The following is a 17,632-nucleotide window of genomic DNA, read 5'->3' on the forward strand; positions in this document are numbered from 1 at the left end:
CATGAATGGGTGTTGGATCTTATCAGAAGCTTCCTCTCCATCCATTGTTTTGATCATATCTTTACTTTCACTAATGTGGTGTAATATATCAATTGATTTGTTAACTGGGAGGAATCCACTTAATTGGAATGTGTAATTTCTTTTATACTCTTGGATTGGAATGTGTAATTTCTTTTATACTCTTGGATTCTGTTAGTTAAGATTTTGGTGTATTCTGGAAAATATTCTATGTGCACTAGAGAAGAGTGTGTATTTTGTTTGGGGGATGAAGAGTCCTGTTTATGTCTAGCAGTCCCAATTCTTTTATCTCTTGTTCAGGGCTCTTGTCTCCACTAATGTTTCATCTTGTTGATTTGTCAAGTGGCAAAAGTGATATGTTGAAGTCTCCCACTACTGTTGTTTCCATCAGTGTATTTGTTTATGTTTGTGAACAGAAGCTTTTCTGAGCCTTCATTTGGTGCAAAATGGTTGATGACAGTATTTCTTGATCTATTTTTCTTTTAACTAATCACTATTTATAATTACTTCACATTGAATCCTATTGGCTCTTCCAGTTTTTTTTTTCTGTCTTCCATGGGCTTTTATGATTGTTTTTTAATCCTTTTCACTCTGAATCTGTATTTATCTTGTGAGTTTAGGTGTGTTTCCTGTAGATAGCAAATGGATGGATTTTTTTAATTTCCCTGATCCATCCAGGTACTCTGCTTTTTTTAAAAAAAAATTTTATTGAATCACCATGAGATAGTTACAAGCTTTCATGTTTGGGTTACAATCTCACAATGATCAAACACCCATCCCTCCATTAGTGCACATTCCCCACCGCCAATATCCCGGATATACCCCCTTTTTTCCACCCTCCCTCTGCCTCCATGGCAGACAATATTCCCCATACTCTCTCTCTACTTTCAGCAGTGAGAGTTATTATGGCTTGCAACACAGACACTGAGAGGTCATCATGTTTGTTCCATTATCTACTTTCGGCATGCATCTCCCATCCTAACTGGTTCCTCCAGCCATCATTTTCTTAGTGATCCCTTCTCTATTCCATCTGCCTTTTCCCCTCCACTCATGAAGCAGGCTTCCAACTATGGTGCAATCTTCCTGGCCCTTGTATCTGATGTTCTTGGGTGTCAGCCTCATCTAATGTTATTCTGTACTCCACAAATGAGTACTCTGCCTTTCACAGGGGAGTTTATTTAGTTCATAAACATCGAGAAAGTTATTGATATAAAAGGCTTTATTGCGTTTTTGTATATGTGTGTATGCAATCAAGTTGTTTTTGCAAGAGTCTATTTGTTTTTTATAATACCTTTTCAGTAGGGCTGGAGCAATAGCACAGTGGGTAGGGCATTCACCTTGCACGAGGCTGACCTGGGTTCGATTCTTCCGCCCCTCTCGGAGAGCCTGGCAAGCTACCCGTGGTGTATCCAATATGCCAAAAACAGTAACAAATCTCACATGGAGACATTACTGGTGCCCGCTCGAGCAAATGATGAGCAAAGGGATGACAGTGCTACAGTGACAGTATCTTTTCAGTAATTCTTAAAGGATTGGTTTAGTTGTCACTAATGCTGCCAGCTCTTGTTTGTCTGAAAAGATACTTATTCCTTCCTCAATTCTAAATGGTAGCTTTGCAAGATAGTGGACTCTATGTTGGAAGTTTTTTTATTCAGTACTTTGAATATATCATTCCTTTTTTTTCCTGGTTTGTAAGATTCATATAAAAGGTCTGTTGTAATTCTTATGTTGCTTCCCTTTTATCTGAGAATTTTCTTCTCTCTCCTACCATTTGGGGTACTGGGGATCTAACCATGATGGACTGCATGCTAGACAAGTGCCCTACTTGCTTTGCTCATGCTCCGGTCCCTAATTGTTTTAAAAATAATTTTTATATACTGACTTTATATTTAGTGATAAAATCTACTTCCTGGTTGTAATAGTTTAGCTTAGATTTTCTATCGTCATACTCATGTGACTGTGAATAATGACAATTTTGTTTCTTTCTCATTCTTAAACATTTTACTCTGTTTTTGATTTGTTTTATATTTAGGCCCTTAGTAAATATTCTCTTAAAGTAATGATCAGAAGCAAAGCATCTGATCATTTCTCATTCCTGATTTCACAGATCTCTGACATTTTGCCATTAGGAATGGCGTTTAGTATAATTTTGTTATTTTAATATTCTTTATTACATTTAGATTTTCTAGTTCTTACTCTGAGTGAATACATTTTTAAAAAACTGACTGGTTGAGGAAAGAAGTTTCAACTGTTTATCAAATGTAAGATGTTCTACCAGCATTTAATAAGATGAAAATTTTATCAATATCTAAAGAAATGAAATGTTTTGTAGTGGTGAATTGTGTATTTGAGTGTTTAAGCATTTAAGGACCAAGTATTATCTTCATGTATTATTATATTCTTAGATGCCATGTTCTAAAATTTTTTTTTTGATTTTTCACCTATATTCATGAATGAGAATGAATGAAAATTCTTGTAGTGTTCTTGTCATTTTTCTATCAAGACTTAGAAATTGTGGGACATTTCATCTATGTGTTCTGAAATAATTTTGATAGGATTGCTGCTTTTCTTTTTAAAACACTAGTTTTCCTTGTGAAAAATGTATAGTAGATTTAAGATATTAATATTTTTAATTTCTTGTATGAGCTGGTGCAATAGCACAGCGGTTGGGCGTTCGCTTTTCACGAAGCCGACCCGAGTTCGATTCCGCACCTCTCGGAGAGCTCAGCAAGCTACCGAGAGTATCTAGCCCACACGGCAGAGCCTGGCAAGCCACCCGTGCATATTGGATATGCCAAAAACAGTAACAATAAGTCTTTCAATTGAGAGACGTTACTGGTGCCCGCTCAAACAGATCGATGAGCAGTGGGAATTTCTTGTATGAGACTTGATCATTGTTTTTCTAGAATTTGTCTGTTCATTGACATTTTTAGTTTATTGGCATAAATTTGTTTCTAATAACCTCTTTCTGGACTCAAGCAATAGCACAGCGGGTAGGGCATTTGCTAAAGGAAGTGACCAAGGTTCAATTCCTCCATCCCTCCCGGAGAGCCCGGCAAGCTAACGGAGAGTATCCTGCCCACATGGCAGAGCCTGGCAAGCTACCCATGGCGTATTCGATATGCCAAAGATGGTAACAAGTCTCAAAATGGAGACGTTACTGGTGCCCATCGAGCAAATTGATGAACAGCGGGATGACAGTGCAATAGTGCTACCCTCTTTCTGTAGGGTTTTGTAGCAATATTCTGTTTTATTCATTCTTAATATTTGTAATTTATCTTACCCTATATGTGTGTATATCTTATTAGAGATATTTCAGGTTTTTTCAAAGAACGTATTTTGATCTTTGTTGGACCTTTTATTTCATTGATTTCCTCAATCTATCCTCCCCTTCCTTTCTTCTTTGCTTTCTTCGTACTTAATTTCCTACCCATCTGTCCATTATTCATGCATTTATTTATCCTTTCTGTGAGTTTAGCTTGCCCTCTAATTCATAAATCATTAATTTTCCCCACCAGCCAATCATTTTTCTATATGTGCATTTAAAGGCTAGGAATTTAAATGCTATGTCTTTAGACCCATGTTCTTCCGTGAATACATATCTTGTTTGCTAGACTGTGTATTTCTTTGCTTGCCTATTTCTACTCTGGAGAAGTCTGTGTTCTTTCTTAAACACATAACTTCTCTCTCTCCTCCCCTCATATTTTTATAAATAGGTTTCAATAAAAATTATCCTGGTCCACACACACAACACACACACACACAAATAAAGGCTACAAATTTCATTTTATGTAATATTCTTTAGCTGTATCCTCATGTTACAGTATGTTATTTTTTTTGTTACCGTTTCAGTTCAAAGTAATGAGGATGTCTTTGTTGGCCACATGGATTAGTTAGAAGTAAATTGTTGACTGTCCAAACACAGGGGATTTTTTAGGTTTATTTTGTTATTTCTAACACTAATTAAAAATATATGCCCTGAATGATTTCGTTCCTTTGAAGTTTTGTTAAGAATTGTTCATCTTGTTCATCTTAAGACTGGCTCATGCTATGATCAATTTGGGTAAGAGGTCATTGTATACTTGAAAAACAAGTATCCTGCTGATACTAGATACAGTATCCTGTATGTACAGTATTGTTCAATCTTACAGCTGCTTACACTTTAAAAAAATTTTATCTCCTTATTCTATCAGTTACTGTTAAATTCCATTTCTTTGTAGTTCTGCCAATTTTTGCTGTATACATTTTGAAACTATTATCTCATGTGTACAGTTGTATATTTTGTATTTCTTTCTGATGAATCACCATAAAATGGTCTTCAATTTTAGTAATGCTTCTTGCAAATTTACTTTGTTTGATTTTAGTGTTAGCTCTTTTTTTTTTTTTTTTGCTTTTTGGGTCACACCTGGCTATGCACAGGGGTTACTCCTGGCTCTGCCCTCAGGAATCACTCCTGGCGGTGCTCAGGGGACCATATGGGATGCTGGGAATCGAACCCGGGTCAGCCGCATGCAAGGCAAATGCCCCACCCGCTGTGCTATTGCTCCAGCCCCAGTGTTAGCTCTTTTTGCATAGAATTTGCATGGTTCTTTGTTGTATAAAATTTACTTTCAGCTTTTTTGTCTTGATACTTAAGGCATGTCTCTTTTAAACAGTCTATGATTGTTATTTTTATATGTGGTGTAATAACATTTGAACTAGAATATTTAATGTAAATATAAAATATTTCAGTTTGAATTTATTATCTAGTATATACATCTGTTTTTTTCTTTTTTCCTTTATACTTTTTTATTACATTATTTTTATTCTGTTTTTTTACTCCTTGTTAGTTTTTTATATGAATCTGCTATTCTTTTGGTTACTTCTTAGTTTTTACTATGCTAACATGTATCATACAAGTTTCTCACTTGTATGAGAAACAATACAAGTGGGTGAAGAACAGATTTCAGAATATTTGAACTTCATTTATTCCTTCCTCCCAAACTTAGGGGTTGCTCTCTTTAATTACATTTATATATGCTTGTATTTCTTGTAAGATACTTGATTTACTTTTTGGATGGGTGGGGCATGGGGGAAGGGTGCACACTTAATGGTGTTGGGGCAATCATTCCTGGCTCTATTCGAGGGGTTACTCCTGTTGTGGCTTGGAGGACTATATGAAGTGCTGCGGATTCAATTTGGGCTGACTGCATGCAAGGGAAGCACAGGTACCCACTGTGCTACCACTTTGGCCCCTCACTTTCTAATAATAATTTAGTTTTAACCACTATGCATATATTTTTTTCTATGTTACTTAACTCTGTATTTCTTAACAGAAAGTGTCGTCTGACAGTTGTTTTATTTCTTTATTTTTTAATGTTTCCTTTAAATTTAGAATTCAATAAAGGTAATAGTTATTTTCTTTTTGCCCCATGAGGATACTTTGCACTTTGTTCTATCTTTCATCTTTTCTGTTGCGGTTGAGTTACATTTCATCAAAGTAATCTATACTTTAATTCCACTAATTGTTTCTAAAACCTTGTCTTTGTTTTTTTAGTAATTTAATTATGAGATACTATGGTAGAATATTCTGTTTTATCTTTTGCTTAGAGTTTATAGTATTTTTGAATCAATGGCTCTAGTGTCTCTTTTTGGGGAGGTATGGTGCAGACCACCCACCAGTGCTCAGGGGGTCCCAGGAGCTGCTCCAGGTAATTTGATTGTGTGGTCCTGAAATGCTTAGTGCTCCATAGGCTTGGTGGTACTGAGGACCACCTGAGCTATTCTGGCAGTGCTTCACGGACCACTAGGCCTATTTCCAAGTCCTGTTTATTGGGAATTGGGAATGAACATGTGATGATGATAGGGATCAAACCAAAGGCCTCCATGTGCAAGATATACCCTTCTGCCCTCTGAGGCATTTTCTTGGACACAGATTTGGAAAATTAATTCTTAACCGTCATCTTTACAAATGTTGCTCTTTTATATTCAAAAACCTTGTATACATCAGACATTACTATGATGTCCCATTTGTTTTTTGTTGGGGGGGGGCACACTTGGTTGTGTTCGTGGCTTTCTCCTGGCTCTGTACTCAGGGATCATTCCTGGTGTGGCTCTGAGGACCATACATGGTGTCTTAACTGCTGTACTATCTCTCTGGCCCCTGTGTCCCACTTGTGTATCTCTCACATTCTTCTGTATTTTTATTCTGCCTGCCCATACTGTTGGATATTTGTAGTCTAGATATTTACTTCTGATTAAAATATATATTGAATTTTCAGTTATATTTACTCTTTAATAAACATTTAAAATTTTTAAATTTTCATTTAAAACATTTAAAATTTAGTTTTTATTAAACATTTAAAATTTTTATTTCAGTTACTCTTATTGTTTCAGATTTTCATTTGAGATGTCTTTTAATAGTTTATAGTTCTTTGATAGAATTCTCAATTGTTGTTAATATTTGGGTCACACCCATTGGTGCTCAGGGATTACTCCTGGCTTTATGTTTAGGGAACTATATGTAGTGCTGGGGATCGAACCTGGGTGGGTAGCATGCGAGGCAAGTGCCTTGCCTGCTGTACTATCTCACCAGCCCACAATTGTGTCTTTTGATTACTCAACATATTATTAGCCAAGATGATAATAAAATCAATGAGAATAGACTTGTGGGGGGTCCAGATATTATTTTGAATTTTAGTTATAACTGTTGCTATATGTGTCCTATATTGTACATAATAATTGTAAAGGTAATTGAAGGGTCTGGGTGATAATAATTAAACTCATTCTTAGGTTCTTTAGAGCTAGGGCTAAAGGTTCTTGTTGTGCATAAGGTGGACCCAGTTCAACTCCTGGCACTGTGTGTGGTCAGTTGAGCACCACCTAGAGTGATCCCTGAACACTCATAGATGTGTCCCCAAAACCCAAAATAAGTAAATAAACAAATAAGCTCATTCAAAGAGTTTTATTTTGGTAGGCCAATAAGGATGCAGATGTTGATGGATCAGGGATTGACATTTTTCTCCAGCTGAAATTTGCTGTCTGTGAGGACTGGTCTATTTCTAGTATATTCTTTAACTTAGCATTTAGTTCTAAGAGTCCCAACTGAAAGGCTGGGTATTTATCCTGTTCTTTGGATAAGCTGGAATTTTGTCTTAGCATCCATTGTATGATGCTGCAAGTTCTGTTCAGCTTCTTGTTTCTCAGCAACAGTTTTTGGGAGATGTAACTATTACTTACCAAAAAAGGAAATGGTAAAGTGATTATTTGTCTTAAAATGAATTAGTAATTCTGCATCATCAAATGTTGAGTCATTCTTCAGATTTTTCTTATGTCTCAAGAATGTTTAAGATGAAAAAAAAACCATAGTAGTCTGCATTTTTATATCTTTCCCCCCTCATTTTTTTCTTTTCATTTGAAGCAAGGAGGTCAGTTGTGCTGTAGGTTTTTTCGTATTTTTTATGTTGTTGATCGCATTTCTTTGATGGTCCCTAAAAAACGAGCCATTGAATCCAGAAACTTGATGAGATAATGACAAGTTGTCATTTGGGCCAGTTTGAGTTTGGGTTTGGTCAGCCGGATTTCTGTTATCAAGAGAGTTCTTGTCAGTTGTGATTTTAGTAGCCAGAGATAAGCACTGTCCCAATCTGTTATTTCAATAGGTCCAACAAAATGATGGTAGTCTACTGCAATTCTGTTTACTATCTGAGGAATTTTTTTTTAATTTGGGGCCATATCTGATAGTATTCAGTCTGCTCCTGGTGGCACTTGGGGAGCATGGCACTTGGGATCAAACGACTCCTGCTTGCTGAGTGTGCATTCCAACCCTTTGCTCTCTCTCCAGTCCCAAAGTTATTTCTTTGCCACATCTGGCTGTGTTTTTAAGGGCTTATTTCTGCCTTTGTGCCCAGGGATCACTCCTGGCAGGGCTTGGAGGAACATAGGAGTGCTGGGGAATTGAACTTGGGTCAGCCATGTGCAAGGCAAGTGCCCTACCCACTGTACTATCTTTTCAGCCCCCAAATAATTCTTTTTAATTTGCTCTTCTCTCTTTATATATATTTATATATGAAAATAAAAAATTAATAACATTTTATAGTATCTTGCCCATTTTTCCACAGAACACTGATTAATATTTCATTTATCATTATTCTCCTGTTCATGCATTTTCACTGGTCTTACTTTTGTACCTTCTTATTAAAATTTTGCCTAATTTTATTTTAAACACTGATTTACAACCCTGTTCTTATAGAGAGCAGCTGGAAACACTGGATTGTAACATCATGAAGAAAACCGCATTTCCCCCCCATTATTATAGCTTTATAGTAAACTTTAAAGCTGGGGAAAGAGAATTGTCTTATATTCTTTTTTTCCAAAGATTGTTTTAGCTTGAGGGGTGAGTAACATGTAAAAGTATCTTGACAGCAAATTCCTAGTAAATCTCTATGTTATGCCTCCAGGTTTCTACATAATTGATCACTTTGCTAGGAATGTGCACCTATGTAGCTTCAGAAAATTTACTTAGAATTTAAGTTGCCAAAATCTGGAAACAACCCAGGTGGCCAAGAACAGATAGATAAAGGAACTATCGTCATGGGAATATTACTTGACCATAAGAAAAGATGAAGTCATGCAATCTGCTGTTATCTGGAGAGTGCATACTGGGGGCTGGAGCAATAGCACATTGGGTAGGGCGTTTGCCTTGCACTCAGCCAACCCAGATTCGATTCCCAGCATCCCATATGGTCCTCTGAGCACCACCAGGGCTAATTCCTGAGTGCAGAGCCAGGAGTAACCCCTGTGTATCTCCGGGTGTGACCCAAAAAGGAAAAAAGTGCATACTGAGTGATTCTAGAGAGAGAGGGAAACAGAATGACCTCTCTTGTATATGGGATATATAGAAACATAGTAAGGAAATAATGTTGAAAGGCAAGAGAGCTTAAGAGCTCTCGTTCACTTGGAGGCTTACCTTGGGGGGATAAAGATTTGAGAACAGGAAGGGAGGGGCAAGTCATTACTCTGCCTGGCAGATAGAGACAGATGTCCATCTGTCAGTTCAGAGTCTGACAAGCAGCTAAAGTCTGTGAACTTAGGCCTGCTTTATTTTGTTTTGTTTTGACCTATTCTGTACTTCCAATCTAGATTCTGAAGAACTGTTTTCCACAGCTGAGTTAGACAGTGATATAAGGAGAACTGCTACAGAGTAGTTCTGATCACTGAACTTCTTTTAGCAGGCTTTTGTTCTCTTATTTTAGCATTAGCAACTTCAGTATTCAAACTACAGTAGTCTCTAGAGTGTCTTCTGGTGATAATTGTCATGTGTTTCAGTCATTAGGAGCACTGCTGTTACTTAGAATTTGTTTTATTGTTCCCTGGAGAAACAGGCCATGGATCTCCAGCCTTTTTTAGTGTCCCCTTGGTGTTAGATTTGGTTTACCCAAATCATCTTAAATGAAAAGTCTGCTTCATAATGCAATATGTGTTCTTTCCAAATCCCATCAGAGAACAGTTCATTTGACATCAATCCTAACCTTTTCATTTATTTGTAATTCTCAATGTTATTTTTGTAGATTATTTTTAAACATCACTACTATGTGAATTTGAAAGAGCCCAAATCAAAACTGTTCAAGTTATACATGAATAATATACTATCAATAAAAGTTTATATTTTCCAGGCTATTAGGACTCTTAAAAATGATCAGAACACCGGGGTTATGCCTATTGATATTTATGATTAGTAATTGCAACAAAATATTACTCATTTCTTTTTTCTTTTTTCCTTCTTTTTAGTTTTTGGTTTTTGGGTTATAACCAGTGGTATTCAGGACTTAACTCCTAGTTCTGTGTTCAGGCATCACGGCTGGCAGGGTTCTGGGGGTCCATATTGGTCAGACCCAGATCAGCTGTGTGTAAGGAAAGCCCTATATCTGCTGTACTTATTGCTCCGGCCCTTACTCAATTCACTTAAAAATAAACCTTTAACAGATTAACATTTTTATGAAAAATATCTTTCAAAAAACAATAGAAGTAAAACATTTTACATATTTGTGGATCTCTTTAATACTAACCTTTTCATCTGATTGTGGGTATTCTTTGATACTGTACTCAACATGACTTGTGGTACTTTTAAAAGGCTATTTATAATGTGGAATTTAAGTCTATATTAATGCCTTGCTTACTCACTATGTGATGATGAATTATGAAGTACACAATTCATACATTATGAACTAATGTGACAAGGTAAATACATAGTATTTGGACTTTAGAGTACCCTTATGATATTATAATGCATATATTATATTTTATAGATGAGGAAGTTGACTCTAAATCTGAGAGAATACCACTTAGTAAACTTTGTGGTAGTTTGCTACTTATGGTGTAGAATAAATACAACCCATCACAGGTTGTATTTAACTTCATGGATCAATTATGCAAATAGTAAAAATAATCACTGTTCAAATTATTGTGTTTTCTGTCTCCTTAATAGGACCTTGTCTGTGATAAAAACATTTTTTGACTTATATTTTTATTCCTTAGACTTACTCTGGACTCTTCTGTGTGGTCATAAATCCTTATAAGAATCTTCCAATTTACTCTGAGAATATCATTGAAATGTACAGAGGAAAGAAACGTCACGAGATGCCACCACACATCTATGCTATCTCTGAGTCTGCTTACAGATGCATGCTCCAAGGTAATTGGAAATTATTAGCACACTTAAAACTAATTTAGTGCTTTATTTGAAAGACCTCCAACATTAAGTTTCTAATTAAGAAAAATGACAAATGTTTACTGTGGAAAAATTGTGAATTCTTAATATTAGAAAGTAATTAGAATTACTTTTTATAGTAAACTAAGTTTATTGCTTCATAAGTGCTTCATGTTAAATTTTATGTTAAAAGGCATCCAGTTGGGGACTGGCTCACGTGTATAACACATGGGTCTGAGCTCTAACATTGCATAGCCCTGAGAGTATTGCTAGTTGTGGTCTCTGTCTCTGTCTCTGTCTTTGTCTCTCTCTCTCTCTCTCTCTCACTATCTATCTCTCTCTATCTTTCTGTCTCTGTCTCTCTCTCTCCTTTGTCCCTTTCTAAATTCATACATGCAGGGCATGTACTCTACGTCTGAACTCACTGCCAGTCTAGATTTTTTTCTTTCAGATTTAGAGTGAAGTATAAATTTGAAAAGTCATTTATTTGAGTCGTGGTTTTAGACCAAATGGCTTATATAAGGGTATTTTTTTTTTGAAAACCAGGATTGACATTACTATACAATTGGACTGCATTTAAACATGGTGCTTCTTAGTACTGCATGAAATACTTGCTTGTCTTGTTCATTGTGGGAGCGACTTTCATTGCTACTTTGGTGATCATGCAGTCCCAGGGATTGAACCAAGGGCTTCATAAATGCAAGACTTGTGCTCTGCTACTTGAGTCACATCCCTGGCTCCTTTAGTTTTAAAAGAAAAGGTGTTTTTAGTTAAATTTTATTTTGGGATTGTATGTGGAATGGCATGCAAGCTATGCACACATAGGAGACCCAGAGTCTCTACCAGTGATTTTAGCCAGCCAGTCTGCAGTTCAATGCCAGGAGTTCTGAGGATACAGGGATATTAAGGTCCAGGCGAGTGGAGGAGACCTTGACTGCCCTATCAATGCTGGGGGCCTCTAGGGACTCTCCTTGGTGATGCTAGGGAACCATGTAGCATCAGGTCCTGGACCAAGTACATGCTAGGCATATGCCATAGCTGCTCATAAAAAAGTTGCTGTGATGATTGACCTGGGGGTTCTGGTATGAAGAAATTTAAAAAGTATAATACTAATTTCTTACTCTAGGTCTTACTTGAATACATTTCATGTACAAGATTCTCTGAGGTAAATGGGAAATACTTAAAGAATAGGATGATGTCATGGATTGATAAGAATAGTATAGCTCAATTCAAAAAGAGCTTAGCCTTAGGAAAAAGACAAATAACCTTTCTCAAGTTCAAAAGTAAAAAATGGTTATAGCTGTGATAAATTGCTGTTATCTAAGAGAAAAAGAAGAATCATGAGTCTCTTTTTGTTTAGTTTTGTGTCTCTAGAAAACAATGGACTTTGCTTTAATGGCAGAATTAGTTGAAGAAAATACACTCTTGTTTAGAAAAGAAAATTTTAAAAATCAAATCCATCTTTTTTGAACAATAAAAAAAATGCATTTTCACAATTGAGATTGATGGCCCTCTCGTCTTTGAAGTATTTTGTAAAATAGGAGTTTTCAGAAGACAGATGAGATCATATATGTACAATTCTAATTTTTTAAAAAGGCATGATCCAGGCTCACATGGAAACTGGAATGGGCCATCTTCCCCCATCTCCCTGTTCTTCTGGGAGCCTGGCAATCATGCTCATGAACTGCCTCTGTCTCCATATAAGCTCATTAATGGCTATGATTCAGAGACACACAAATAAATCTTGGAAGAGATCAACAAGCTTCAGAGAGGTCTCCAGACCCTGCACCATGTTGAGTCTCATCTCTTGGGGCCAGTGAGTGCCTCCCATCTGCCCCAACAGAGCCCCAGCAGCCAGAAACCTCCAGGACTCAGTCCGCCGCCATGTTCACAGTCAGTTTCCACAGGCATGGATGAGCCTTGTCCATGATAATTTGCTGAAAAACTCAGGTTTTGTGACCAAGATATCCAGGCTTACATGGAGTTAGGAATGGGTGATCTCTCCCCATCTCCCTGTTCTTCTGGGAGCCTGGCAGTCATGTCCATGAACTGTCTCTGGTACCATATAAGCTCATTAATGGCCATGATTCAGAAACTCATAAATAAACCTCGGAAGAGAACAACAAGCTGCAGCAATGCCTCTGGACCCCAGAGTCATCATCCAGTTAGAAATTTAACTCCAGCCTTGTCACCCTATTTAAAATTTTAGAATTTCTATTGTGCACGGCCACAATTGCAGTCACACAACATCTCCTATTCTGCGCCACTGATGTACTAGTAGCACACCACATTGGATGGGATGTAAAGTAGACGGCAACCCTTCTTGATTAAATAAGCACACAGACTCAAACCTGTAACATGTTAGTAATCTCTTGTACCAGGGCTTAATGAATGGTTCCAGGTGGAAATACAATCATCTTCACACACTTTCCTTGAAGGAATCTTTTTTGGATCATTTTTAGCAGATTATTCATGATAAGCAATACAAAATAAATTACTTCAGTCCTACTTTGGGGGTGGTGGGAATATCTGAAATAATGGTGGTGGGAAGGTGTATGGTGGTGGAATTGGTGTTGGAATATTGAATGTAAAAAATTATTGTGAACAAAAAAAATGAATTTGACAGCCAATAAATAAATAAATAAGGAGATGACACTCCAGCCTCTGAGTTTAAAATACCTCTTGGGAAGGATTATGGAATCTTATTGTTAAAGTCTAAGAATAATATAAAAATATTGCATGCATGACTTCAGGCTTAGTAGGATGGAAGTTGCAGTAGGCAGTGTTAGTAGAAATTTACTTTTACATGGTATTTTATAATCATTGAGTCCTTGTGTGTTGTATAATGAAAAGTTGAGATCAAAGTATTGGTTAATGAATATTATTTATCAGGGTATTCCTGAAGGGTTTGTGTCCTTTTCAATGTTTTTTCCCAACATTTTAATCTATATAATTACAGATGGAGGATACAGAAGGGATATGTGCACATAAAGTTTGTAGATAATATGAAACTGGGTTGCCTAATAACTCAACTGAATGTTTTATGTATTATTTGATTCACAGCAATAACCTTTACAAGAAAAACTGAATTGCTATTACTGTTCCTTTTTATCTAAATTTTTATTAAGACACTCTAATTTACAAAGTTGTTTATAATAGAGTTGTTTCAGGCATACAATGTTCCAACACCAGTTTCCCCTTCCTTCTACCAGTGTCCCCAGTTTTCGTCCATCCATTCCACCCCTGCTTGCTCCTTTGGCAGAATAACAGATTTCTTTCATATTACTTGCTCCAACAGAACTTAAAGGAATGGCAAATGTAGCACTGTAGCACTGTCATCCCATTGTTCATCAATTTCCTCGAGCGGGCACCAGTAATGTCTCCATTGTGAGACTTGTTACTGATTTTGGCATCATTTGATGATTTGTTTTCCATTGCTGAGAATGAAGAGAATATGAGGTCACAGCCACACGGTTTTGGATTTCTGGTATTTTAGTTATTAAGTCCAGAGAAATTTCTGCCAGAAGTCGCGTCACTGCAAGCTCGTACCTGTTTAGTGGGCTCTAAAAGATGGCGGTTGCCACGCCGCTGCCACTGAAAGGAAAGGCCGAGAGAGAAAAACCTTTCCCCTCCCGGGGCGACATGGGACCATAGCTTAGTTCACAGCCTAGAGGCATTTCTGCAAGAAGCCGCTGGGTGCCAAAAATAGTTAGTGGGCCTCCGGGATCATGGGCATTCAGGAATGGAGGAGCCATTTGTGTGGCCACTCGGGAGGGTCTCATCTGGGTGGAGAGCGCGAAGACTTAATTTTTTAATTGCCTTAAGTGTAAATAGCAGTCGTGGAGTGTCTTCATTTCAACATTTGGCTACCCATTCTTTCATAGAGTAGAAAAACCTGGACTTGATTTCCTTGACCTCCCTTCCCCCTTTAATAGTTTCAGCTCACCTGTGGGGGTTTTTGAGGGGAAGGTGTCCTTGCCAGGGTGTTGACCCACATTCGACAGTTCACAGGGTATACTTCCAGTTCAGTCCTTGAGGAACACTCCTTTCAGGGCTTGGTGGACCATGCTGTTTCCACTATCAAACTTAGGCTTCCCATATGAAAAGCATACGCTCAGCCCATGGGGTCTCTCTCTGGTCTGGAAAAGGTACCTAATGTCACCAAACACTCTTTCTTGGGCCAGAGAGGAAGTGCAGGTAAGGCTTTTGTCTTGCTTGCAGTGGGCCGAGGTTCAAGTGCTGTCACTACATATAATATAGTCCCCTGAGCACTGTCAGTGAGCTCTGAGGCACAGAGCCAGGAGTAAGCTCTGACCTAGCTCAGCCAGGTATAGTCCAAAACCCCAATATAAATTTATTTAGAGCACTCTTTCTTATGAGTGTTGAGAGTTGTTTGTAGGGGAATAGATTTACAAGATCTGTGGCCACTTTCTCTTGGCAATTTTGCATTGGAAATAGTTTGATGCCTCTTGCCTCTTACTTCTAAGATGTTTTATGGTAGATGACAGAATCACTGTTACTTTAGAGTAAGAGGCAGTTTTCACCCTTTCCGTATTGGAAGCAACTTCTAAACCCACAAAAGTAAAACCATAGAAGTTTTCCTTCTGTTAACTTCATGAGTACAACTTCAATTTTACTGTAATCAAACTTTCTCCAAGATGCCCTATAGCTTTCTTTTTTGTGGTGGGGCAAGAGAAGGCACACACAGTGATGTTCAGGGGTTACTCCTGGCACTGCACTCAGAAATTGATCCTGGCTCTGGGGATCAGATGGGATGCTAAGGGTATTGAACCCAGGTTGACTGCCTGCAGGATAAGCCCATTGTACTATCTCTCTGGCCCTCCAAGATGCTGTCCATTGTTAAGAGCTGGAGGTAGTAGGCTAGACACATTGACAGCAGGGTGTACCGTCGCTGGCTCACTCTTGTGTATATGATCTGATTAACATATCCTCCAAGTGTGTCTTGTCTCATTGGCCTAATGAGATGAGCCATTGGAGGTAACCTCCGACAGTGCTCACAGAAAGTGCCAGAGGCAAATCTGAACATTTCAAACCCCAAACTGCTCCCTACCCATTTTTTAACTGGTTGTCTCCTCCTGTCTGTGGGCCTAAAGAGGTAAAATTCAGAATGTACCAATGGCTGAGGTCCATAGCTTTGTTTCTTGAATTTGATGGTGCCTGGAAATCTCCCCTTGACCTTCCTGCTACACTCTGGGTCCCAGCCTATTGGTTCTGCCCTTCCTCTGCTGTGGTTCTACCTTGCTCTGAACTTCTGTGTAAGAAAGAAATTAATAAAAATTAATAAAGTTACCATCTTGATGAACTCGTTTGTTTGTTTAATTCTGTTGTATCATTTCTGTCTATTCCTAGTAGATGGAGTTACTTTTTTTTACCACGTCCTTGCCAACACTGTTTGTTTCCAGTTTTTTGGTAGATGCCACTCTCACCAGTGTGAGGTGATAGCTCATTGTCATGTTGACTTCCATTTCCTGGATAATCAGTGACGGTGAATTTTTTTTACATGCCTATTGACAATGCATGTCATTTTTGAAGAAGTATGCTCATCTCTTCTTTTTACTTTTTTATTGTTGTTGGGTTTTTGGAGTACTTAACTTGTCTTGTAGATTAGCCCTGTATCAGATGCAGTCTGCACAGATGTTTAAAGTAGGGCATCTGGGGTGGCAGAGACCCTAATTTCTTTTTTTTTTTTTTTTTTTTTTTTGCTTTTTGGGTCACACCCAGCGATGCTCAGGGGTTACTCCTGGCTTTGCACTCAGGAACTACTCCTGGCGGTGCTTGGGGGACCATATGGGATGCCGGGGATCGAACCCGGGTCGGCCGCGTGCAAGGCAAACGCCCTACCCGCTGTGCTATCGCTCCGGCCCCGACCCTAATTTCTTTTGTGGTGCAAAACTTTTTAAGTCCTGAAGTCCTGTGCAATCCCATTTGCTTACTTCTTTATTTTCTCTGCCAACGGACTTTTTGAAGACACCTCTGAGATTGAATTCATGAAAAGGTCTGCCTATGGTTACCTTGATGTATTTTATGGATCCTAATATTTATAGAAGAATTAATAATATTTTATGGCATAATACCAATGTCTTTAGCCTATTTTGAATTAAAATTTGTGTATGGTGTGAAAAAAATCCTCGAGGTTTTTTTTTTTTTATTTTTTATTAGTGAATCACTGTGAGGTATAGTTAGACTTACAAGTTTTCATGCTCGTGTTTCAGTCATACAGTGCTCAAGTACCCATCCCTCCACCAGTGTCCATTCTCCACCACCGATGATTCCAGTATCCCTCCCTCCCCCCATCTTATCCCCCACCCCATCCCACCTGTATGGCAGGGCATTCCCTTTTGTTCTCTCTTCTTTCAGGTGTTGTGGTTTGCAATAGAGGTATTGAATGGCCATCGTGTTTGATCTATAGTCTACTTTCAGCACACATCTCCCATCCCCAGCGGGTCCTCGAACCACACTTTACCTGGTTTTCTCTAACTCTATCTGAAAAATGCTCAAGTTCTTAATACCTTTTAAAGAGAAAGGTCAGAAAAGGAGTTCATTTGTATTATGAATATTTCCTGTATGCATGGGAGAAACCCAGAAAGACTGAGTAGTTTACCATATGACTATATGCCATCTTTCTATAGCTAAAGATAGAACATTTGGAAGAAGAAAGAAAGGAAAGGTCAGTTGTGGGAGGTTGCCGTGAAAGGCCTACTAAAACAGGCAGATCGAAGTTCTGCATTTTCTTTTGAAAAAGATGAGATTTTTTTTCTTCTGGCTAGAGTTAAGTTTTCTCTTCAGGCTTAATAAATCTTCCCATTACTTCAAAAAGAAAGTCTTCTTTGTTATATCTCCCTTCTCTTTACAGCTAGATTTTAAATTTTATTTTCTTTCTTTATTTTTTAATTAAATCATCATGAG

The 17,632-nt window shown here is 37.8% G+C and overlaps 1 protein-coding gene across 7 annotated transcripts in view; it reads left to right on the forward strand.

Moving 5' to 3' along the window:
* Positions 1-17,632, forward strand: part of MYH10 (myosin heavy chain 10) — a 169,525-nt gene that overhangs the window by 14,461 nt on the left and 137,432 nt on the right. For all 7 annotated transcript variants that reach the window (XM_055133893.1, XM_055133889.1, XM_055133888.1 and 4 more), the window contains one exon: positions 10,534-10,690. In XM_055133893.1, the coding sequence (XP_054989868.1) occupies positions 10,534-10,690 (157 nt within the window). The remainder of the gene's footprint in view (positions 1-10,533; positions 10,691-17,632) is intronic.

Source organism: Sorex araneus, chromosome 3 (genome assembly GCF_027595985.1).
Source record: "Sorex araneus isolate mSorAra2 chromosome 3, mSorAra2.pri, whole genome shotgun sequence".
In the NCBI taxonomy this organism is placed as follows: domain Eukaryota; kingdom Metazoa; phylum Chordata; class Mammalia; order Eulipotyphla; family Soricidae; genus Sorex; species Sorex araneus.